Source organism: Sceloporus occidentalis, unplaced genomic scaffold (assembly GCF_023333645.1).
Source record: "Sceloporus occidentalis isolate IW3139 unplaced genomic scaffold, rSceOcc1.0.p SCAF_263, whole genome shotgun sequence".
In the NCBI taxonomy this organism is placed as follows: domain Eukaryota; kingdom Metazoa; phylum Chordata; class Lepidosauria; order Squamata; family Phrynosomatidae; genus Sceloporus; species Sceloporus occidentalis.
Genome location: NW_028317243.1, coordinates 155,354 through 180,026, shown reverse-complemented (window position 1 = coordinate 180,026; position 24,673 = coordinate 155,354). Strand labels below are relative to the sequence as shown.

The 24,673-nt window shown below is 39.2% G+C and overlaps 1 protein-coding gene across 1 annotated transcript in view; it reads left to right on the top strand.

Annotated features, from left to right (window-relative positions):
- Positions 1-24,673, top strand: part of LOC149275829 (metastasis-associated protein MTA1-like) — a 147,937-nt gene that overhangs the window by 53,173 nt on the left and 70,091 nt on the right. The window contains exons 8-11 of the mRNA XM_089504250.1: positions 3,444-3,543; positions 9,149-9,337; positions 11,806-11,880; positions 13,403-13,461. Of these exons, the coding sequence (XP_089360376.1) occupies positions 3,444-3,543; positions 9,149-9,337; positions 11,806-11,880; positions 13,403-13,461 (423 nt within the window). The remainder of the gene's footprint in view (positions 1-3,443; positions 3,544-9,148; positions 9,338-11,805; positions 11,881-13,402; positions 13,462-24,673) is intronic.

The following is a 24,673-nucleotide window of genomic DNA, read 5'->3' as shown; positions in this document are numbered from 1 at the left end:
TGCCAATACATCTTTATCACAAAGGATAAATTCTATTAATCCAAAGGGCACAAATAATGGAAATATACTTTGAGTAAGAAATGAAAGTGTTTGAGGCTAACGCAAGGTTATAGAGAGGTCTCATAAGAAACGTAAGAAAGATATAACGGAATTTAGGGAAAAACACAATGTTTAGGAAGGGAATCTGACACATTTTATAAAGATCAAAAAACACTAGTAGTTTTTCTACAATTGTTGTCTTGGTTACTTGTTCTTACCGCCTTAACGTGGAATTGCACATCTTAGATATTAGGTTGACCTTTTCTATATTACACGCAGGGATACCTGATGTAGTCTGCTACAGCCACAGGCGGCAATGTGACCTTACTGTGGACAGAGGTCAAATTGATTGTGTTGTGGTTTCTGGTTCACCTAAAAAGTGAGATTTTAGCTGAGGTTTTTTATGATTTTTTTTTATTTTTAAAAAGATGCCTGCGATGAAGGCAGTATCTAAGACCAAGCACCTATAGTGGACATCATTTAACTATCTGATATGTCCAAAAGCAAAATGTGTAATGCATGTATGTACTATTTATAAGTCTTTATTGTACCAGTAATGAGACTAGAAAATATAATTTTTAACCCCTACGTGTCTGGTGACGTACCAGGTATGTAATGCCCAAGTGGGCGTATCAGTTCAAGCAAAACAATTGCCCCCACGTCGCCATAATCGTGGTGATCGCTGGGGCTGCTGCTGCTGCTGCTGTCTGTCCTAGTGTCTGGGCAGACCAGCACAGCTACACCAAGCCTTTGATCACTCTGCAGGCTCAACATGCAATTGCTGGTAAACCATAGGCAGCTTCAGGGAAGGGGGTTGCTGCACGACCGCTCCATGAGAGTGACAGTGCAGTGTTAAGCTCTTAAATGCTGCGGTATTTTAAGGGTTAATACCCCTAAATTAAAGAGGCTCCTGCCCGTAATTGCCGGTTTACTGGCGATGGTGACCCAGCTGCCATGGGCAGCTTCAGAGGCAGGGATTGAAGTTGAAGTGTGGAGACCAGCCCCAATCCTCCCCTGCTGCCCGATCCCTCCATAAAGGGCGATAGTGCAGCGTTAACCCCTTCAATGCCGCGATTGTGTATGACATGATCATGGTATTGTCAAGCAATAGAAAAAGAGTTCCTATAACTTAGCGCTTTTATATAATATATAATCCACAAGATAAAAAATTAATACTTAAATTTCAGCGTGTACGGGTTGTTCAGTGGTCTCAATTGATCCAAATACCACACGGAATATAAAAAGCAAAGAGATGTTCTTGGTGAAGTTCAAACCGAGCATCAGAATGGGGAAGAAAGGGGATTCAAGTGACTTTGAACGTGGCATGGTTGTTGGTGCCAGAAGGGCTGGTCTTAGTGTTTCAGAAACGTACAAAAGAAAACAAACACCTAACTTTTAGCCACATAAGGTTAAAACCCTAACCAAGATGGATGCGACTCTTGTCTTGAGGGGGTCATTAGTAAAACTGCACAATAGTTTTCCATTGTACATTTTACCGAAAGTTCCACTGCTTCTATTACACAGAATTCCTATTATGTACATAGAGTTGAAACCTTTCCCATTTCCTTAATTGACAACTCTGCTTCTTACCGTAAGTATCGCATAGTTTTAAAAAAAGTTGCTGGTTTCAGTTGCTCTACTGAAATTACTTTTGGTCCATATATTTCCATGTGTTTTGGTCCTTTTTCAGCAGTATCCAGATTTCAGTAATCGTTTTATCAGGCTTGTATTCAAATTAAGTTGCTATTATCTTGTGATATGCAGCTGCTAAAATATTCTGCTCTGAGACACATTCTGTTGAGAGGAAACTAAAATGGTAGTGATATACACGTGCTATTATCAGAAATAATTGTCACAATACTCCAAATTGTCAAAATTGTATTTCAAGCTGTACCACTTTTTTTTTTTTTATACAAATGAAATAAATATTTTCTATTACATTGTTTGAATATTTTTTTTTAAGTAATAAAGGAGCAGAGTTGCCTTGTTATGGCATTCTGATTCAGTGATACTGTAGGGATAACCTGGTATATGTCCTCTTCTAGGAGGGGCCAATATCTATTAATTCTATTAAAACCCTCAAATGCACCCATAAAATGTATCACTTTAGATTAAGATTTGGGATCTTAGAATTCAGTAATACTTTCCTACCTGTGTTGAGTGCTTTCTGAATAGCTTTAAGACATCAGTCTGGATAACCTTTATCTTTAAAGTATCTCGTGTATTTTGAAAAAAATAAATATTTATCCTTGCAGTTTTGGTGAAGTTTAAAGTATTGTCCAGTAAGAATTCCTTTGTACCGGAAACCTACTGAAACAAAAGTTGTTTTTGCAGTCTCATTTATTGTCTTGTATATTAAAATGTAATGCTGTCTGTCTTAATTTCGTAAGTAAACTGTGAAATGGAGGTACTGCTGTTCAAATCCTCTGAAAAGGCATGGAAGCTGTTCTTTGCCATTGTTTTAAAATATTATGTAGCAGAACCATACTTGTATGTTGAGATATTGATATTTTTGGGAGGGTACGATCTTATCACCTTTAAAAATACATTTGCAAAGGATGGGGCATAACACATCCCGTTTTCTGTTTCTTATTGTTGAGACAGAATTATGCTTCAAAACAAAATCCAGAAGAATAACCACAAAATCTGTGTACAATTCTGCTCAGTCATAGAGATTCACAACAGACTTTTGTGGCACATGACTTGTCCATGTAGAGATACTATATTTGATAGGGGAAAAAATAATAAAGATGCAGTTACTTTCTTACCTATAAAACTACACCTAGCCTGTGGTTCTTCTGTTTAAATAAAACAGATAAAAGGAAGTTTTTTTTTGTTTTGTTTTTTTTTTATCTAAAGAACTAACTTTTTTAGAACCTCTGTCTTCACAATGTTAGAATTCCATCTTGATACGGTGTTCATGTAAACTTTGCATGTCTTACTTTCTTAAATTGTCTATTTTTACATATTGCTAACCCCCCCACCCATTGCGGCACGATTTATACTCCCTATATAAACATTGTAAAGATGTATATAACTAATTATTTAAAGAAATGAACAAGGTAACTGTATACCAGAACTAGCAGATGTTAAAGCTATTATCCTTGGTGTCTGTTTTAAATACTCTAGTTTATTTTAGTGCCTAGTGATGATGAAAAGAAAAATAGACAAAAATCTGCCCATGAAATTTACTTAACTTTTGTTGTATGCCCAAGATCGTCATGATTGAAGCGATTATTATTTAAATATGTATGTATACTGCTATTACATCTGTAGTTATGCAAATAACATTTGTAAACATTTATTAACTGGATTTATTTCCACAGATGTGGGTGTTCAAGTGTATATTTTGCCTCTGAGTAGTCATCTGGGATGCATAGTTAATCTTTATTTATTTTTTGCAGGTCTGTAGGTACATTTGCTCGTGCGTTAGACTGCAGTAGTTCTGTCAGACAGCCTAGTCTACACATGAGTGCAGCTGCTGCCTCTAGAGACATCACACTGGTAAGAGAAGACAGTCTTGTAAAACACCTTTATGTGAAAAAGAAATTTCAAAAATTGACTCGTGACTTTGAACATAACATAAATGTGACATAGGATAAAATTCTCTTGGTATCTGAGAAGTGAATGATCTCTTCCTCCATGGCTATTTTATTTAGGCTAAATTCACATTCATAAAATGCCCATCAGAATTTACAACATAAGTGCAAGGAAAGTTGTATTGAACTGAAACCTAGATGCCTCTGCATTATGAAGGACCAAACCCAGAAACGTTCTTCTGCAAGAGTAAGTCAAGCTGGACTGTATAATATATGGTTAATCCTTTGTTTGTCAAGGTCTAGACCTGTTTTTGGAGATTTGCTTAAGTTATATTTTGGCAGCAATCCGATACACAGCTTTTACTTTAATGCAAACTTCCCCAGCTGGCACGTAAATCCCCATGCAAAGTATTTTAGAATTGTAACAAGTAACCATTTTCTTTTAATTAAAGAAAATTCTAATTAGGCTATCTCCATAGATGGCAAACAGGTGAGATATCCTCTGACATCTTACTGATTTAACAGTGTATTAAATAGGGCCGGAGAAAACACATCCTAGGCTACCGTTTTACTGTCTCACAGATTGGAAGTTCACAGACTAATCATCAGCTTCTCTTCTCCTCCATGCCTTGCATCTGCCACGAGTGAGGACTGACAGAGACAGGACACTCTCCGACACCAGATCCCTGGTTACATATTACTTAGACTATTCACCACAGTACTACAATTTTCTGCCATGACCAAAACTGGGCGTCTTAGATTACCCCCCCCCCCCAAAAAAAAAACTACAGAAAAAAGCAAGAAACCCTTTTTTCATTAGATTTTGTAGATGAGTAAAATATTTTTCAAATAAGAGAGTCCTTTTTTTAACAAGAAAATTTGAAATATTGAAATAATAATATAGAAGAGGACGATGATATAAAGCATTTGGAAAAGTTAACAAAAAAGTACGTGAAACTACGTACACGTCTGTTGGCATTGCTCTAAGATAAGACCTTTGTGGAATAGAAAATGTGAAACTCCCAATTAAACCCGAAACAATCTTATTACATCTAAAATGGCCACCTTTCAGCAAAACCCAAACCCTGGCTATCCATTGCTCAATTGCGGCAAAAACTCTAATGGCAAGAAATTTGAAGAGGGATGAAGATATTTTGCTTTACGCCGTAGACATCAGCTACTATACCAGTTACAGATAAAGAGTCATTAGTATATCTAAGATGTCAATGAACACTATACAGAAATGGGACAGTTGGATTAAATCACTTCAGAACTGAGAGGAGGTATCATTTAGGCAAAATCCATCAAGTTAGTTGTATGTCAGACCACACATTGTACAGTACTGGGCACCAGTGTACAAGAAAGATATAGTGGAGCTGGAGAGGGTTCAAAGACGGGCAACCAGAGTAATAAGGGGAATGGGAGGACTACAGTACCCAGAAAGATTATCAGAATTGGGGTTATTTAGTTTGGAAAAAAGACGGCTTAGGGGGGACTTAATAACTATGTATAAATATATAAGGGGACAGTACAGAGATCACTCCCAGGACCTATTTATACCCAGGACTGTATCTATAACAAGGGGACATCCTCTACGGCTGGAGGAAAGAAGGTTTCTACACCAGCACAGACGGGGGTTCTTTACAGTAAGAGTGGTGAGATTATGGAACTCTCTGCCAGAGGAAGTGGTGATGGTAAACTCAATAAAAGAGTTCAAAAGGAGCCTGGACGTGTTTCTTGAAAGCAATAATATTACAAGTTATGGATATTAGATTAATAGGGACAGAACGTTGATCCAGGGATTTATTCTGATTGCCATATTTGGAGTCGGGAAGGAATTTTCCCCCTGGTATGGGGCAATTGGCATCTGCTTCATAAGGGTTTTTTGCCTTCCTCTGGATCAACACAGTAGGGACACAATATGTATATAGGTTGAACTTGATGGACTTTGGTCTTTTTTCAACCTTATGAACTATGTTACTATGTTACTATGTCTTCATTATTAAATTGAAATGATCTGATTGGCGAGTGACTTCCAGTGGCTGAGATGTTATGTCTTGTTTTGTAATGTATAGAGTGTTATGTATGCTCATTTAGATTTAGAAGACGTTTCTTATTCACTAGTGTTCAACTAGTCAGTAGTCAGAAAAACTCCAAAACTACAATCTGACATCTCCTACATCACCACAACCCCCCCCCCCCAAGAAAAAAGCCTCTACTCAAAAACAAACTCTGCCTTCAGTTTGCTAGACACTTTTGAAACTTCAAATAGAATTGGGTTCTATGGTCAGATGAAACAAAAATACAGCTCGTCTCTGCATTTGCAGGCTGATCCCGAGTCTTGACGTGGAATTTACATTTGATACCATTGCCTGAGCACTTTTACTTTGAATATTAAAATTCTAATTATATACGATTAACATACTAGTCCATTTACTTTAGAGGGGCATTCGCCAGGGATGCCTATTATCACCACTACTTTTTAATCTAGCTGTATCAGGGTCCCACCTTTTGTCCATCTGGTCTACCCTCTTATAATTTTAAGATTGTCCCCTAAATTTGATTGATTACTTAGGAACATCCTAAATTAAAACTTACTCCCAATGACCGTGTATTAGAATTTCTAGAGCTTTGGAAGAGCATGAAATGGCAGGTGGGACAGGCTGTAGGTGGCCAGACTGTGACATAGGGGAGGGCTTTGGAGGAACTCTAGACAACTGTAATACTTCAGTAACCTTTTCAAACCTTATAGTTCATGGGACATCTTTAAATGCTCGGCCAAAAACTATAGAAGCTAAGGAGACCTGGTGTTTAACCCCTTCAGTCCCCTATGCACGTACCGGTACATCCAAAAAAACGCATCCCAAGAATCCCCTATGGACGTACCGGTACGTCCTACCCTTCGTTTGAGAGCCTGGACTCCCCCCCCCCCCCCCCCCCCCTGACAGCAGAAAGCTGGCTTTCTGCTACCCGATCTCATGTAACAGCTTCTGGCACAAACGCCAGAAAACTGTTACATTTTTTTAATGCCCAATCCGGCATTCCCTTCCGGGTCACGTCACTGCTGAAGTCACCTGGAAGGTCATCGGAGGACAGGATATCCCCTGCAGGTTCTGTCCAAACCCTGCTGGGATATCAGATGAGGCACAGACACTGTGATCTCTATGCAAGACTGTGAGGACTTGCTTAGAGATCACAGTGTGATCTGTGCACTCTCCTCACATGCTGAAAAAAACAAAACAAAAAAGAAAAGAAAAAAAATGGTTAGTGATTTAAAAAAAACAAAACACTAAAATAAAGCAATGAATAATAAAAAAACCCAAAGTGAGCTAAGTGATGTCATTGTGACATCACTGGCATTAATAACATGTTCAAGAGGTCTATCTATCTATATATATATATATATATATATATATATATATATATATATATATTACCGAAAAAATGTAGAGAAAAATATAAAAAAGATAGTAAGAAAAAATAAAAAACCCTTACATCCCATGGCCCTAACACAACATCTAAAAAGTATAACCATCCTGCTCCCGTTCATAACCCCCAAACCCGTTAAGCCATAAGCATAAAAATTCTACTACTAATGTACACCCTATAGCATGTTCCCTATAAGCGCTGGGAAAGTATGGAAAATCTTTATAAATTAGGTATTTCTGAAATCAGGGCACCTGAATTGATAAACTTGGAGGGGATTTTCCATCACTTTACCTAATTTTGTGAGGATTCAGAGGGAAAATATATAAAAGAAATTAGGGTTTTTCCCCTAGTTTTTACTAAATTTCTCATCCTAAATGTTCAGCTAATCATCTAACTATGGTATAAAAAGAAAGCTCTATCTCTCCTTGAAAAAAAAACAATATATAGTTTACATGGGTACACTATTCACAGGAAAAGAGAATAATCAATGAACCGACATACCGCAAAAATGGCTAAATTGCTCTGGGACTTGAGGTACCAAAAACCCCTGAGACTGAAGGGGTTAAGAAACTTAGTCTTGGCAGTCTTTGAATAAGCCATCCAAATTTATTATGAATCTTTTCACTTATTCACCTAAAAATATTCATGACAAGATAGTACCGTGTTTTTTTTTTTTTTTTTAAGTTACAATTTTTTCTTTATCATTAAATTAAAACCTTTTGCTTTTCCCCCAAGACAAGTTCTGCTTTTGCTAACTAGTCTGCTCATTTGTAGAATATAAAGACAGATCAAAGAAATACTTAACTGAATGATACGTAGGAACTTACGTAGTTATGTTTGTTTAAAACTCTTAACATCCCTTAGTAAAAAGGTTTACGTATATGCAGTCTCCTTGTGAAATAGTATAAATGTGCATTTAAAAAAAAAAAAAAGTGCATTACTGACCACATTAAACAGATTTTACTCTTGGTATTTAAAAACACACAATGTGTGGTTTATGCATTAAACATCAAAAGAGAAAATACAGTAAATGTACCATAAAATATCCACCGAAGTATGTCATTTATATTCTGGCACAAGACCGCAGCAACAAAATAAAAGGCAACGTTAACGTGTGCCTAAAGAAACTAAATATGTCTAGGTCTGTGTGTGCATACTTTGTTAGGGTGTTACTATGTTCAACTAGACCTCCCTTAATGAGACTGCACTATAGGGTGCTCTCCCATGCCTTGACCCAACCACAATGTCCCCTGGGTCGGGTATGTGCTGTTTTTTGCTGGGTGCAGGCAATTCTTATGGTGTTATAAATATCGTACGCAATCAATGTATACTTCAGTAGCATGTAAGCACAACAGAATAAATCGGCACAATAAAGGGCAAGGCAATACCTGTGAGGTCTTAACCAGGTACTTTGTCGATAAAGGCCTGTACTAAAGCCAAAAAAAAAAAGATCCTATTGTTGCACAGTATATTAAATAAGCATTACTGGTGTGCTGACCACTTTTGTTTTGTGTTCACTATTGGGTTTGGGGAGATAACCGTTTTTATAGGTTACAGCTCCTGGTTCTTGACCTTTGGGTTATTGCCGATTGTCCTCAATCCTTTTTTTTTTTGTGTTTTTTTTTTTTTTGTCATGGTGTTGTCGTGCACGTTTATGTACACAGCTTAATGTCACACTTAATGAGTGTTGGTTGCACCAATTGCTTAGACTTAATACTTTTGCTCTTTCTTTCTCACCTGTGCAGTGAGACTTATTTGTGTGTTTGTTTGTTTTTGTTGGATCTCTTATTTTGATGTCAGGTCTGAGCTATTTGACTGACTGTTGCTTGTTCATTGACATACTTGGCCTGCCCCAACTCTTTGATGTAGGTGAGAGACCTTAAGATTTTGATTTTCAGAGAGTTTGCAAAGTCCTGCCTGTTGGTAGTCCTTGTTGTCAAGAGCATGTACCCTTGCACACCATAATGACAGACAGCAGGCATAATGCTGGTGGTAACTTTTAAGCTTATTGTATTGGGTCAATTTCATTGTAACTGTTAAGTTTTTACTGTACCTCTAGTGTAATGGCATTACATAATCTGCTTGCACGCTATAAAACAGTATGATTTAAAGTATATCAATGATTTGTGTTTCTCATGTAGTTCCATGCAATGGACACTTTGCACAAGAATGGGTATGACATATCCAAAGCAATTTCTGCCCTGGTACCACAAGGAGGCCCGGTCCTATGCAGAGATGAGATGGAAGAATGGTCTGCATCAGAGGCCAACCTCTTTGAAGAAGCCTTGGAAAAATATGGCAAGGACTTTACGGATATTCAACAGGACTTTGTGAGTAATATTGTAGCCCCCCCCTCAGCAAAATAAAATGCAGTTTTAATAACAATAAACAACCATATTCTTCCATAACCTTTGTTATCTTCAAACCTGAAGCTCACCATTGCAGGCAGTTGTGTGATATATAAAAAAAGACACTTAGTGTTTATGGTACAGCTAATCATATATTATCATGTTTAAGGTATTTTCCACACAGTAACATACATTTTTGTCCAGTTGGAGAATAGTCCTTTGAAAACAACTCGTTAAACTTAAAGACCGTTTTCAGTTGAGATGTAGTCAATATTTCAATAATATCATTTTTTTTATAACTGTTCTATTAAGCCTCATAGGTTGAAATGTATTTGGAGATATTTAATTGGGCATACCATTAGCTGCCTGATGTTGGCTTTCCTAAAATTAAACATTTTGGCCGAGCTTAATGAATTAATCTCAAATGTTGCTATGTTATGATCACTATTTCCCAAAAATTACCAAGGTCATGCAGTAAGTATTTATTTAAAGGGACAGTAAATTAATTTGAACAATACTAGGGCTGCAACTAACGATTAGTTGGCCGATTATTTTTTTGATTAATCGGATAAAAAATGCAATTTTTTTTATTTTATTTAAAATAATGTAATAAAAAACGTACAATTTACACTTTCATCTCTTTATTGCAATGGCCTCTCTCTATTCACCTTCTTATTTTACTGACATAATAATAAAAGCTACAAGAACCCAAACACAGTGTTTCTCAAACTAGGTTTTAATACAAAGTTATTAGTAAATATTAATTCAAATGTTAACCATTTTTCATATTTAATAAAAAATGAGAAAAAAGCCTTGTTTATATTTTCTTTTATTTACCAAACTGTCCCCAGTTATGTACATCTGACCCCCAGCTTGCCACTCTGCCCCCATATATGCCTTATACCTCCTATATGCCAGAGATTCCACTGTGCCCCCAGATATGCCACTGTGCCCCTGATATGCCTTATACTCCGTATATGCCAGTGATATGCAACTGAGCCCCCTATGTCTTATGCCCCCCTAATATGCCTAATATCAATATGCCTTATACCCCCTATATGCCTTATAACTTCCAATATGCCATTCGCCCCCATTTATGCCTTATACCTCCCTATATGCCACTGTGCACCCTGATATGCTACTCCGCTCCCCATAAATTCATTATACTCCCTGCTTTACCACTCTGCCTCCCCCAGATATGCCACTCTGAAATTCATTATACCCCCATACACCACTCTGCTACCCTGAAATTCATTATACCCCCAAACACCACTCTGCCTCCTCCCCCCTCCCATACACCACTCTGCCTCCTCCCCCCTCCCATACACCACTCTGCCTCCTCCCCCTCCCATACACCACTCTGCCTCCTCCCCCCTCCCATACATCACTCTGCCTCCTCCCCCCTCCCAAACAACACTCTGGCTCCTCCCCCTCCCAAACACCACTCTGGCTCCTCCCCCTCCCATACTCCACTCTGGCTCCTCCCCCCTCCCATACACCACTTTGCCTCCTCCCCCCTCCCATACTCCACTCTGCCTCCTCCCCCCTCCCATACACCACTCTGCCTCCTCCCCCCTCCCATACATCACTCTGCCTCCTCCCCCTCCCAAACAACACTCTGGCTCCTCCCCTCCCAAACACCACTCTGGCTCCTCCCCCTCCCATACTCCACTCTGGCTCCTCCCCCTCCCATACTCCACTCTGGCTCCTCCCCCTCCCATACACCACTCTGGCTCCTCCCCCCTCCCATACACCACTTTGCCTCCTCCCCCCTCCCATACTCCACTCTGCCTCCTGTCAGCAACGGAGGTTCACAAGACACCAGGGAGCCGGGTAGAGAGGCAGAGTGGCGTATGAGAGGGGGAGGAGCCAGAGCGGTGTATGGGAGGGTGGCTCCCATACACCCCTCTGACTCCTCCCCCCTCCCATACACCACGCTGCCTCTCTCCCGAGACAACGATTTTCATTGATTATTATCGATTAGTTGTTTCAGCCCTAAACAATACGCAATGTGTTTTAGCCCCTGATGAAACCATACTCTTAATAAAAACATGCACCGACTTTGGACATTAATTTGTACACATTTTTGTAGTATGTTATATTTACTCAACACGAGTTTGTGTGTTTGTTTTTATTGTATATAAGTTACCTTCTTTTAATTGCTAAGAATGTGATAAATGTCACTTGTTTTGAAGGAATGTTTGTGTGTGCTGTGCCTTTGAGTGGCAACCTGAAGGGTATTTTGCCCTTTGTTTCCTTGTTGTTTAGGTACATAAGAGAGGGAGAAAATTTAGATGTAGTAAATTTATGCCACAAAAATAGAGAAAATCTTGTCGCGTTAGAATTATTATATCACTTACATTTTTAAATAATGTAGTTGTCAAGTACTGTTTAGAGCTATTCATTATAAAGTAATACGATCATACTTAATACAGGTATTTTTTCTCTAGTTACCATGGAAATCTCTGACCAGTATCATAGAATATTATTATATGTGGAAGACAACAGACAGATATGTGCAACAGGTAGGAAACTTGCAAATAATATCTATGTACATGTGTGCATGTGTATATACACTTGTACATTTTATTTGGTGTATGTATTTTATGAGTACATTTGCAGAGAACGTAAACCAGTGCGGGACTGCAAATGTGGCATGTATATTGATGAAGAAGAATATAGCATTGAAACTATAAGCAGACTCAAAATGAGTACAAGGAGAACAAATATAAAGGAAAAAAGGTAACACCTTTCTTTGAAATATAGGTAAAAGGAGAAAATATAAACTAGGAATAAATAATAAAGACAAATGAGTTATGCAAACGAGAATAAAGATGTAGCCAACTGGCTAAATACTTTTGTTCCTTTATACAAAGGAAGTTGAAGGGACCACAGTTAGAAAACAAACTGGGAAACATGTAAAGCATGTGTATATTACATATGAAGCCATATATGACTGTTTGATACCGTGCTATCTACTCCAGAATAGGAGAATCAGATTTTTTTTTTTTTTTTTTTTTGCAGCAAAACAATCACTAACAGACAGGGCTGAGCGTAAATAAAAAAATGTGGTGCCCTACAGGTGAATGTGCCTATAAATCTAAGTCCTCTCGTTTAAACACAACCCTTCTGACCATACTCGTTTTCTATGGCAACCACTCCACAGGTCGTCTGTAACATCCCCACCGCACACACATTACACTAAATATTGCACTAAAAGTAAATTCATTATATTAAATAGACATTTCCTCAAACCCAGTGATTTATTCACATTTTGACACTGAAGGTGGTACAACATAAATCTCATCAATATATACTGTGCCTAGCAGTGGTATGCCACAGTTCCCATTACCACAACCACAACAGTATAACACCTATCATTAGGGTGGTACAGTGTCTGATTATATAGCAAGCCGGACAGGCAGTGGTACAGCATAACTCCCATCAATATATACTGTGCCAGACATTGATGGTAGTACAGCATAACTCCCAATATCACATCAGTATATGAATATAACTTTTTAGTAATATGTTCTGGGGCAATTGGTGCAATCTTTCCTAGGCTTCTGTTTTACTGCTCCATCACAATGCGCAAAGGTTCACTGTTGAGCGCCACTTTAAATTCCATAAGTTCATTGTGTATCTAGAACTTCTGCCCCACTTAGTTAAGGTACAATTAAAGCGCCACATGAAGAATCGGGTAAAGTGAGTGCTGATGTTTCAAGTAATAAAGACCCAGAATTACAGTTTTGCAACTCTGTTTATTTCTAACACAGTAACAGGAATGACAGGGAAAATGTATAGACGGGGCCTTCTACTATACATACACAATTTCTAGGAATACTGTGAGCTACTTTGCAATGTTGTGCATGGAATATTTTTGTCTGCTTTATGCTGTCTCTTTGTGCTGAAGAGCATGTTTTTAAAAAAAAAAAAAAAAAAAAAAATTCATCCTGAAGTTTAAGACTAATTGTGTACTAACAATGCAATTGTAATGATGAAGTTGAATTAAATCTTAAAGCTAAACATCTCTCATTTCTTTTAAAGAAGCGATTGAAAGCAGCAGAAGCAGAGAGTAAATTAAAACAAGTCTACATACCCAACTAGTAAGTGTTTAATTTTTCAGTATGTCATCTAATAGTAGTAAAAGCTGTCATGTAAATGTGTATAATGCTTAAAGCTGAACCTTCGACAATTTTTGTATTACTAGTAGCAGATTATAATATGTTTCGAACAATATTTTTTAATGGCTTTCGCTTTTGCATAATGTTTCCAGGCAGCCGATCATATGTGTTCGACCACCCAGGCTCCTTATCATACTACCTACTGTAAACAATAAAATGTCTCATTGCTAATCTCTCAGTAGAACAGTCTGACTAATGAAAGTCTGTGGAGGGACAGACTTGATTAGTGTTGCTGTAAAAATCTGCTGAGTGTGGTGATTTAGCAGGGAAACACAACTGACAACAATGGCAGCCTCCAGGTCTGCATATAAAGTACATTTAGTGCTAACCTATGTTACGGTGTACAGCACTGTATTTTATGTTCAAGTAGCAAAAATATATTTCCATTGAGGTTTCTCCTTTAACCCCTTCAATCCCAGGGGTTTTTGGTACCTCAAAGCCCAGAGCAATTTTGCCATTTTTGGGGTATGTTGGTTTAGCGATGATTCTCTTTTCCTGTGAATAGTGTACCCATGTAAACTATATATTGTTTTTTCAATGAGAGATAGAGCTTTCGTTTGATACCATAGTTGGATGATTAGCTGAAAATTTAGAATGAGAAATTTAGTAAAAACTAGCGAAGATTAGAAAAATAAACTAATTTTTTTTTACATTTTCCCTCTGAATCCTCACAAAATTAGGTAAAGTGATGGAAAATCCCCTCCAAGTTTATCAATTCAGGTGTCCTGATTTCAGAAATACCTAACTTATATAGATTTTCCAGACTTTCCCAGCACCAGGGAGCATACTATTAGGTGTACAATTTTGTATAATTTTTATGCCTATGGCTTAACGGGTTTGGGGGTTGTGAACGGGGGCAGGAGGGTTATACTGGCTAGATGTTATGCTAGGGCAATGGGAAGTAAGGTTTTTTTTTAAGAATTTTTTTTATTTTTTTTTATATATTTTTAAAAAAATAATAATTTTATTTTTTTTACATTTTTTTGTATTTTTTTTTTTTTTACACAGTAATGGTTAGAGGTCCTCCTGAACATGCCAGTGATGTCACAGTGACATCACAGCTCACATTATAATTTTTTTTTGTATTATTTATATTTTTTTAATGATTTATTTAATATTATTTTTAAATGCCTAACGTTTTTTTTTTTTCCCAGCTTTTCTGTTACAGGACGGGAGGGGGAGTGAGAGAGATGGTTTCTCACTCCCCTCCCCGCGATCCCCCTGCACCGATCACACTGTGATCTCTATGCAGGTCCTCACAGACCTGCATAGAGATCGCAGCGTCTCTGTGCCTCATCGGAGGGCAGGATATCCCCGCAGGGGATATCCTGCCCTCCGATGACCTTCCGGGTTACGTCAGCAGTGACGTAACCCGGAAGGGAATGCCCGATCGCGCGTTTGAAACTGCGCGATCGGGCAGTTTACCGGTAACAGCTTACCGGCTTTCATGTCAAACGACAGCCTGGTCTCCCGTGCAGCGGCAGGGATGTGTCCCTGACGCTGCACGAAGGGCTGGACGTACCGGGACGTCCATAGGGGTTTCTTTGTGGGCGTTTTTTGGACGTCCTGGTACGTCTATAGGGGATTGAAGGGGTTAAAAAAATCCATGCAAATAAACCCTAGTTTAGTGTGTATGCCTGGTACAGTTGCTGTAGTAATAAAGATGGTTGAAAGGTAAGAAAAGTATTTAGAGGTCTGTGATGGATTGTAGTAGGCCACTTTTCTGGATTTTGGTTATTACTTTTTATATCAGAGATCTCGAAAGAGTCCTTGGATAATGAAGAAAACATATGAGGGCTTGAAAATCTGCAGTCCTCTCTTTTGGGTTTTGGCCAAAATCTCACAATTTAGTCTTTAGAATAAGTTATTCCTAAACATTCATCATTGTTTTCCTAATGTAACATAGTAACATAGTTCATAAGGTTGAAAAAAGACCAAAGTCCATCAAGTTCAACCTATATACATATTGTGTCCCTACTGTGTTGATCCAGAGGAAGGCAAAAAAACCCTTATGAAGCAGATGCCAATTGCCCCATACCAGGGGGAAAATTCCTTCCCGACTCCAAATATGGCAATCAGAATAAATCCCTGGATCAACGTTCTGTCCCTATTAATCTAATATCCATAACTTGTAATATTATTGCTTTCAAGAAACACGTCCAGGCTCCTTTTGAACTCTTTTATTGAGTTTGCCATAACCACTTCCTCTGGCAGAGAGTTCCATAATCTCACCGCTCTTACTGTAAAGAACCCCCGTCTGTGCTGGTGTAGAAACCTTCTTTCCTCCAACCGTAGAGGATGTCCCCTTGTTATAGATACAGTCCTGGGTATAAATAGGTCCTGGGAGTGATCTCTGTACTGTCCCCTTATATATTTATACATAGTTATTAAATCCCCCCTAAGCCGTCTTTTTTCCAAACTAAATAACCCTAATTCTGATAATCTTTCTGGGTACTGTAGTCCTCCCATTCCCCTTATTACTCTGGTTGCCCGTCTTTGAACCCTCTCCAGCTCCACTATATCTTTCTTGTACACTGGTGCCCAGTACTGTACACAGTATTCCATGTGTGGTCTGACTAGTGACTTGTACAGTGGTAGAATTATTTCCTTGTCGTGGGCATCTATGCCCCTTTTGATGCACCCCATGATTTTATTTGCCTTAGCAGCAGCTGCCTGACACTGGTTGCTACAGGTAAATTTACTGTTAACTAAAACTCCTAAGTCCTTTTCCATGTCAGTCGTCCCCAGTGTTTTCCCATTTAATACATATTCCCAGCCTGGATTTTTCTTCCCCATGTGCATAACCTTACATTTATCTGTGTTGAACCTCATCTGCCACATCCCAGCCCAAGCCTCCAACCTATGCAGATCCATTTGTAATCGTGCACTGTCCTCTATTGTGTTAACCACGTTACAGAGCTTAGTATCGTCTGCAAAGATTGATACTTTACTATACAATCCCTCTACAAGGTCATTAATAAATATATTAAAAAGAATAGGACCCAAACTGACCCCTGTGGTACCCCACTAGCAACAGTAACCCACTCAGAGTATGTACCATTAATAACCACCCTCTGTTTCCTATCACTGAGCCAGTTACTTACCCACATACACACATTCTCCCCCAGCCCAAGCATTCTCATTTTATGTACCAGCCTTTTATGTGGCACCGTATCAAATGCTTTGGAAAAATCAAGATATGCGACATCCAGCGATTCACCCTGATCCAGTCTTGAGCTCACCTCCTCATAAAAGCTGATCAGGTTAGTTTGACAGGACCGATCCCTTGTAAACCCATGCTGATATGGAGTCATACACTTATTTTCATTGAGATACTCCAAAATAGCATCTCTTAGGAAACCCTCAAACAGTTTACACACAACAGAAGTTAAACTAACAGGCCTATAATTCCCCGGGTCACTTTTTGTCCCCTTTTTGAATATTGGCACAACATTTGCTATGCGCCAGTCCTGGGGAACAGACCCTGTCACTATAGAGTCCTTGAATATTAGAAATAGGGGTCTGTCTATTACATTACTTAACTCCCTTAGAACGCGGGGGTGAATGCCATCTGGACCTGGTGATTTGTCTATTTTGATTTTTTTTAGGCGGCACTGCACTTCTTCCTGGGTTAGACAGGCGACATGTACTGGGGCAGTTATCTCATCCTGCTGTATATTACCTGGCATTTCATTTTCCTCTGTGAATACAGCAGAGAAGAATATATTTAATAGATTAGCTTTTTCCTGATCCCCGTCTATAACTTCTCCCTCATTACTTTTTAAGGGGCCAATGCTTTCATTTTTAACCTTTTTACTATTTATATAGTTAAAGAACATTTTGGGGTTTGTCTTACTCTCTTTGGCAATGAGTCTTTCTGTCTCCACTTTTGCTGCTTTTATCTGATTTTTACATATTTTATTTTTTTCCCGATAGCTTTTTAGTGCTTCCTCACTGCCTTCCTGTTTTAGTAGCTTAAATGCCTTTTTTTGCCATTTATTACCCCCTTTACATTTTTATTTATCCACATTGGTTTTCTCTTGTTCCTGACTCTTTTATTCCCATACGGTATGTACCTTTCACATTGAGAATTTAAGATATCCTTAAAAATCTCCCATTGAGTGTCTGTACTCTTGTTTTTGAGGACATTTTCCCAATTTACAGTGTTAAGGGCTTCTCTTAGTTGATCAAACTTTGCCTTCCTAAAGTTCATGGTTCTTGTGGCTCCTCTAAGAGTTCCCATATTGAAGGACAAGTTATAATGTATCATATTGTGATCACTATTTCCTAGATGCCCCCTGACCTGCACATTAGTTACTCTGTCAGGTCTGTTGGTCAAGGATAATTATCCTTACTTATAGTCAGAAACCGGTTTCCTTTATGAGATTCACAGGTCTCTAACTATCCCGACATAAACTGGGAAACAAAGTCCCCCATAATAACCACCTCATTGTGATTTGCTGCCTTGTTTATTTGCTTTAATAATTGATCTTCTGCTGCTTCCATTATATTTGGTGGCTTATAGCAAACCCCGATCAGTATTTTATTATTTTTCTTTCCATATATTTCTACCCATAATGACTCCACATTATCATTTCCCTCACATATATTCTCCCGCAGTGTGGCCTTTAGGCTGGACTTTACATAAAGGCAAACTCCTCCCCCTTTTCGTTTTTTTCGATCCTTCCTGAATAGACTATAACCCTGTATGTTAACCGCCCAGTCATAGCTATCATCCAACCATGTCTCTGTTATACCCACTATGTCATAGTTTTCTTCAGACATTATTAACTCCAGTTCGTCAGTTTTATTGGTCAGACTTCTGGCATTAGTAAGCATACAATTTAGAGGTGTATGGTTTTTTTCCATATGAAGCCTATCCCTATTGACTATTCTAACCCCTCCCTCCGCTCCACCCCCAGGTACATTTATAAGCCCCAGCTTTCTATCTACACCATCTTCCCCTTCTATATTGTAGTTTCCCTCCCCCCCTTTACCTAGTTTAAACACTCCTCCACCCTTCTGGCCATCTTCTCCCCGAGCACAGCTGCACCCTCCCCATTGAGGTGCAGCCCGTCCCTACCGTAGAGCCTGTATCCGACAGAGAAGTCGGCCCAGTTCTCCATGAACCCAAACCCCTCCTTCCTACACCAGCTTCTGAGCCACTTGTTTAGCTCCCTAATCTCCCGCTGCCTCTCTGGTGTGGCACGTGGTACAGGTAATATTTCAGAAAATACTACCTTGGAGGTCCTTGCCTTAAGCTTGCTACCTAAGTCCCTGAAATCATTTTTAAGGACACTCCGCCTTCCTCTCACTTTGTCATTGGTGCCAATGTGCACCATGACTGCTGGGTCTTCTCCAGCCCCCCCCAGTAATCTGTCAACCCGATCCGCGATGTGCCGAACGCGAGCGCCAGGCAGACAACACACTGTTCGGCGATCCCGGTCTTTGTGACAGAACTGTCTGGCCTGCCCTGCGCTCCTCCTTCCCTCCTTACTGGAGCAGACACCCCTCTGGTGGTCAGAGGCAGTGACTTGCTGCAGTACTGCTAACTCTGAACTAACATCCCCCTCATCTGCCAACCGGGCAAACTTGTTGGGTGTGCTAGATCAGGACTAGCCTCCCTGGCGCTTTTCCCCCTACCCCGCCTTCTAACTGTAACCCAGCTAGCTGCCTGACTGTCCTGTACCTCCATCCCGCTATCCTCCCCCACCTCTACCCCCGAGAGAGCTTGCTCAGTGAGCAGCAGACTTCTCTCCAAGTTGTCAATAGATCTCAGTGTTGCCAGTTGCTCCTCTAGACTCAGGATTTGTGCTTCCAAATGACCAACCTGCACACATCTCGCACAGCAATATGCACCCTCGAAGCACTGATCAAGGATTGCATACATTGAGCAAGATGTACACCTGACCGCATTGTCAAACATGGAGGACATCTTGGCAATGGGGATAGCTCAAAGAACTGGCAAAAACAGACAGTAAGGTGCAATATATATATATATATATATAATATATGGAATCACAAGGATTTATACTTTACCCTCCTTCTTGCTTTTTAACTGCTTCTTTGCTTGTAACTCCTCACTTAGAGATGTCACTTAGGAGATTCGCCCCAGCTCAGGATTCGCTTATGTGTCCAAGCTAAATGCAACTGCAAAAGCCAAGCAGAACTCACAGAGACTTAATGTGATACCTCTTGGTAGAGCATGCTATAACAGACGGACAAGAGTGACGTTAAAGGATGTGGACTTGGGTTAATGGCAAAAACAGCTTGCAGACTCACTCTCTGTTCACCCCACGACTCCCAAACTATTTTTGTTGCCACTACAAGTTCTATATAAAAAGAAAAAAAAAGTAACATAACTGTCATCGGAAGCTTATGAGTTCAGAGCTGGAGCCCAAAGACTCAAGTAATAAGGATTACCTTATGTGGTCAAATACAAGACAAGGTTTTTTTTCCGAGCAAATACGTCTTGTATTCAAGGTAGTCTTATAATCGGACCATAAATAGAGGTCTGACTATAAGACTAAGATCCAGATCCCCTGCAGCACTGCAGGGGACCTGGATCCTCCTCTCTGGCAACATCCGCTCCCTCTGGGGCTTCTATGATCGAGCGCCGGCGTGACATGACCTTCCGGTGCTCTATCATAGAAGCCCCAGCAGAGTGACAGACAGAAGTGGAGTTTGTCTACGCGTATCGCGCAGAAGTCCACCACCCACCCCCACTAGACACCAGGGAGTCTGATGTGTGGGGGGTATAAGGCATTTCTGGGGGCAGAGTGTCATATAAGGGGGTATAGGGCATATCTGGGGGATGGATGTGCATAACTGGGGGGCAGGTTGGCAAATAAAAGAAAATATAAACAAAAACACATTTTCTCAATCGCAGTTTTTACTAAATATGAAAAAATTTTTACATGTGAATTAACGTTTAATAGTAAACTTTTCCTATAGGGGGTAGTCTTATATTTAGGCTTTTCTTTTTTTCCCTAAGTATTCAGATTTTGGGGGGTCATCTTAGTCATGCAAATATGGTAATTTATATAATTTTATATAGTGCTTTACAAACAAAATGGTAAAAGACACAAAAATACATACAAAACAGTATAAAATAAACAGGGGTAAAACAGAAAGCTTACAGAAAATATTATTTGGTAATTTCTTGATGTTGGGGTCGCTTGTCAAAATGTAAAGAAATTCAATCCTGGGATCCCATTACTTGTTGCTTATTCTCTGGGAGTCCACCCGTTTAGTGTCATGCAGGGAGGGGAGTGTGTAGCCCAGGTTCCACGACCCAGCTCATAAATCGGCAAACTCCTGCCTGATATTTTAATACCTGTTTGGTACCTGTACGCTTGTAATAACATGGTCACACCAGAACTATTAATGTACAGGGTACCATAACACTCCTGACCTACCTGATAGCTAGGTGACCTATTCTTATTTCTCAGGCCCTGTGTTTTCCCCTCCTGCCATGTTTGATGTCATTCTGAAGGGCAAACTGTCAGCACACGGGTGTGCTTTATTCTACTTTGGGAACGTAACGGTATTTCTCAAATTGTAACTCTGAAGATGCTAAGTACCCAGTGTGACTCCAGTGCATGGTCCTCTGTAAGAGCATGTAAAGCACATTATTCATAAATTCACAATTCAAAATCATCAAGCAAAAGACTATATACTGTGTTAGAATTTTACGACAAATACTTTGCAGAGCTGCTGGGTCTATTTCCATTATCTAGCTGCCCAATATTAGCGGGATTCTGTGCCACTAGTACCACCGCTGGTAGACCACTTGGTATGTAGAGAGACTAAGTCAGCGCTAACCTTCAAAAGAAGTGTACTAATTTTCCTTTGTGATCAATGTGTATATATTGGTGGTCATCATAACCTTAGATTTCCACAACACATGCATGTTACACCCTGTACCTATACTTAGCATAGCATTTTGGACACATTGCTGAGACATTTAACAGATTAATGATTTCCTGACTTGTGTTTTTACATGAGAGGGTGTGATCTGTGTTTTCTCTAAGCACTTAACACAGTACAGAAATTGTAAGAAGGGTTTTTAGTTTCTTCAGTACCTGTTTGTGTCACAAATGTTCCCAGCTCAAATTATGAATTCAGCAAGCTCTTACATTATTTATGGGAAGGTTTTGGACATTTTTCTGTACTATGAATAGTCAGGTTGATTCAATGTTTCTGACTAAAGTTGGTCATAGTTTGAAAATATAGAATGTTTATGTATATGAATGTGCAGATAATTAGGTGCTCCTGACTACATGCACAACAGTGTGTGAACACTGGTACACTGAAATACCCTGGGGTATCCTTGAATGACAAACGCTTGTATTTTAACCTTTTCCATGCACAAATGTAACCAAATCAAAGTTTGTGGTAGTAATTTCTTGGTTTGTTTTTATTTTATTTTTTTTTGCTTTTTTTTTTTTATGCACACTTAGTACTTCAGGTATGAATTTATAGCTCCTGGTATATTTTACTGCCAAGCACCCCAATATGTGTTCAGCAACATTTCTTGAGTACAGTGATGCCATCCATGCATAGGTTTGGCGGGTTGTTTTGGGGCTAATGGGTCACATTTGCGAGGTGCACAATTTTGTATTACTTTTTTATTTTGACATTTTGTCGGTTTGCGCCTATGCCCAGTTTGGAACACCTTTTGGGAAGATACAGCATCAATTTTAAGGCTTGATCCTAAAAACTTTTTTTAAAAACATTTTGGACACATTTTCTTTGATCTGGATGATTCCCCTTATGATGTCATGGAGAGACCCTATTGGAAGGCTTTTATTTTCAATTAGTGTCACCATCCTTTTAGAGGTGGTGGTTTAAAATGCTCCTGCCATTTTTTGTGTGTATTGCTCTATTCATCTATATAGAGACACTTTGTTGATCACCTCCTAACTCATTTTCTTTAGCCGCTGGGCGCCACTATAATGAAAGTCATATATCCTTTCAATATCGTGAATACAACCACACCTAGGAGTGATCGCATGGGCCTCCCTACGTTTTTTGGTGTCGCTGGATGCCATGATATGATTGCAGCTATACCGGCTGAGCAAAGAAAGCATTGATTGCAATTTGGCCAAGGGGGGCACATTTTTGAACCTAAGGGGCGGCTTCATGTCTCTGTGAAAACCTGTCTGGATCTGGTGATAACAAACAGAGTAAAGGCGCATTTGGGGAACAGTGACTTTAACATGGTGACACTGGGAATTAATTAACTAGTAGAGGCTCTACCAAAACACTGATCTATAGGAAGGCCAACTTCAACCAGTGAATGGCATTATTGAAGCTAATTAACTGGGTTGAATTGATTGCATGATGAAACACAGAAGGTTAGTGGAATATATTCAAACTAAAATTAATGAAATACACTGATGGGCATGTGTCATTGGGTAACAAGTACAAACAAATTGAAACCAATGTGTCTTAATAGAACAGTCAGTCAGGAAATAAGAAAAAATCAATGATACACAGCATCATTTACAAACTGGAAAAGAGCAGTAAAATGGTTAAAGTAGCCAGTGACAGCAAAGTAAACTCTGCATTTTTTTTTTAATGCATCAATGACACAACACTAAAGAAGGAAGCTGTTTGGATATTGAAGTCTGAAACTAGAAAGTTAGTAACAGAAGTAAACTAGTCAATTTCTTTACACTAGCAAAGTAAACATATTAGCAGATATGGGATAAAAGATCATTATACATATACATACAGGGACAATAACCATCCCTCTGAAAACGTGTTCATTAACCCCTGCGCGTCTTTATGGCGAGTTAACTACCTAGGGTGCAGAAAAGCCTACTGTTTAGGCGAAAGTGTATATCATAACAGCATACACTTAAAAACAAAATGCTGAAAAAATACTCCCAAATTTGGCATGCATTTGTGGCAAAATGGCTACATGAAAATAATTATACGTCAAAGCGAGTTCAACTTTTTTACCGTTGAACCATGAAATGTGCACCTCGTGATTTTGAGGTAGGGGTCCAGTATCCCTGAAAGTCCAGAAATATATATTTCCTTAAAGCACTTCACCTTATGATCTCAAACACCCCATTTACATTTGACCGCTGCAGTCATATATCCAAAAAGAACATTGGATTTTGAGGGTTTCTCCTGTCTCTTAACATTTCATGCTTGTATCGGGTTGAATACAGCATGCTTGAGTCCCTCGGTTTTTCTTCCCCAAATGGAACAGTGTTTGCTAATATTCCTTCCCTGGGATTAGGGGTCATCTTTTAAATGTCTTTTTTGGCGTCTCAAAGCAACACACAAATAGTTTACTAAACAGCTTTGTTATTATATCTAGCAGTTACGTTGTGCAATAGCACAAATAAATTATTAGTAATAATGTAACGTGGGGTTAATTTTTAAATCAGTTATGGTGTATTTTCTCCTGATGAGGGTGTAAAAACCTTATTCACAGTCTTGAGACTTAAATGCTTGTTACCTCCCTGACAAAACTAGTGAGCTGTAAATAAGCATTTTATTGTATAGGTACTTCTGGGCTTTGGGACTTTCCGAGATCCGAGACCGATAGCTTTCACAAAGCCTATCTGATGGTTGGAGAATGTCCTGCAGTCTGTTTGGCATCAGGTTATAAAGAGTCTTTATACCCAATTAAGCAGTAAGATATTGCAGTAGGAACCTTCTCTATTAGGGTCTTTCTTTGTTTTCAGTGTTCGTATCATTCTGACCTGTGTGAGAGTATGTATGGGGATGTTATCAAAAACATGGCTGGACAACAAGTTGTAATATTTTGCTGAGAAACCTTCCGGTCCTGGTTATTTATAATTTGCCAGAGAGGAAATTACTTTTTTTGTACCTCCTTCTGGGTATTTGCTATATTGAGGCATTCTGTATCGGCAGGCAACAGCTTGAAGAGATATTGCTTTTGCATCAGCGAGGCACCTAAATCCCAGTTGTCTGGTTGTGCTTTATAAAGCTATTGGAAGTCAATATAAAACTCCAAACCAATGTCTCCCAAGCTTGTTAGTTTACTCACGTTAACACTGTGTGGTATTCCACGTATGAAGGATTGCGGTCTAATCAATGAGGACAGAGGACAACTCAGTCTATTTGCCCATCTCAAGCACCCGTTCTTGGC